This window comes from Amphimedon queenslandica, unplaced genomic scaffold, assembly GCF_000090795.2.
Source record: "Amphimedon queenslandica unplaced genomic scaffold, v1.1 AMPQUscaffold_2571_Cont25427, whole genome shotgun sequence".
In the NCBI taxonomy this organism is placed as follows: domain Eukaryota; kingdom Metazoa; phylum Porifera; class Demospongiae; order Haplosclerida; family Niphatidae; genus Amphimedon; species Amphimedon queenslandica.
The window spans coordinates 1-1,311 of record NW_003557094.1 but is presented as its reverse complement, the minus strand read 5'-3'; the positions used below and the strand labels follow the sequence as shown (position 1 = coordinate 1,311).

Below are 1,311 nucleotides of genomic sequence, written 5' to 3'. Positions count from 1 at the left end.
CTTTGGTGAGGAGAGAGAGAGAGAGAAAGAGAGAGATAGAGAGAGAGAGGGGGGGAGGGAGACAGAGAGTAATAATACTTTATTATTTGTTTCTACTTCTGCAGGTCCAGAGGAGCATATGGAAGTTCCTCCTCAGAAACTTGCTGTATATGAATCAGAACTATTGTAATTTTAATAGTTATTGTTTTAATGCACTTATTATTTCATAAAGTGTGACATTAATAATAATAATTAATAATATTTCATTAATAATCATTACCATTTTTGCTGTATTCATGTATTTATTTTGTGTTCAAAGCAATAAAATAATTTGCAATGTTCCTTAATCCTATTAATCGAGTGGGTGTGGTCACGAATTATCACGTGATTGAGCCACTTTCATAAAAATGGCGGAAGGTGGTGGCAATGAAGCTGCTTGTCAGCCACTGCCTGAGGCTGAAGGGTACGATTATACATACGTTGAAGAACCTCCAGAGAACCTAACGTGTCCAATCTGCATCCTGCCTTGTCGAGAGCCACAAATAATGGATTGCTGTGGAGCTAAGTTTTGTCTACCATGTATTGAAAGAGAGCAGTTTGCTGGACGGCCCTGTCCTTTGTGCAGGGTACAGAGGTTCAAAATGTTAATAGACAGAGAACACCAAAGGAGGATATTGGCACTCAAAGTTTATTGCACTCAAAGGGAGGAGGGGTGCCAATGGAGCGGAGAGTTGCGCCATATTGAAAACCCTCATCTTGAGAAGGATTGTCAATATGTCCTTGAAGCCTGTTGCTGGGACTGTGGGCGGAGATATAAACGTAAAGATATAAGGTTTCACGAACAGGATGAGTGTGGCAATAGACCCTTGGAATGGTTAGGTAATACAGTCGCTAATGTAACACACACTAATCTAATAATGTAATAGACCTCTTTGTGTATACACAACACAGTTCCTGCTATGTTTATTAATTGGAGCGAGCCCCACATAAACGAGACACGTATGTATGTATGTATGTCTGTCTGTACACGTACGTCACCCCTATTTATGCGTAATATGGTAGATGCTATGCATTGAAAAGGATATATAAATTCAGTTTTCAATATTTCATTAAAAGTGGGAGTGGCCACAATGAATTAAAATGGCAACCAACACATGGGGAAAAGTCATGAGTTTTCTAGCAGCAAAATAAGACAAAAATTCTGTCCAAAGGCTTCTCCAACAGCCAGGCAAGGTTATAGATGCAATAAAGTAACTATGAAACTTGTTTTTGCTGATAACTCGACTTACTGTACTCGCATACTACTGTCCAAATGCTGCAAGGAATGTCAAG

The 1,311-nt window shown here is 39.2% G+C and overlaps 1 protein-coding gene across 1 annotated transcript; it reads left to right on the top strand.

Annotated features, from left to right (window-relative positions):
- Nucleotides 1–386: 386 nt before the first annotated feature.
- On the top strand, nucleotides 387–858 carry LOC105316271 (TNF receptor-associated factor 4-like; the record flags this gene model as incomplete). Its single annotated transcript, XM_011411095.1, has 1 exon — nucleotides 387–858. A coding segment is annotated over exon 1 (472 nt), but the record flags the coding sequence as incomplete, so codon positions are not given.
- Nucleotides 859–1,311: the final 453 nt, after the last annotated feature.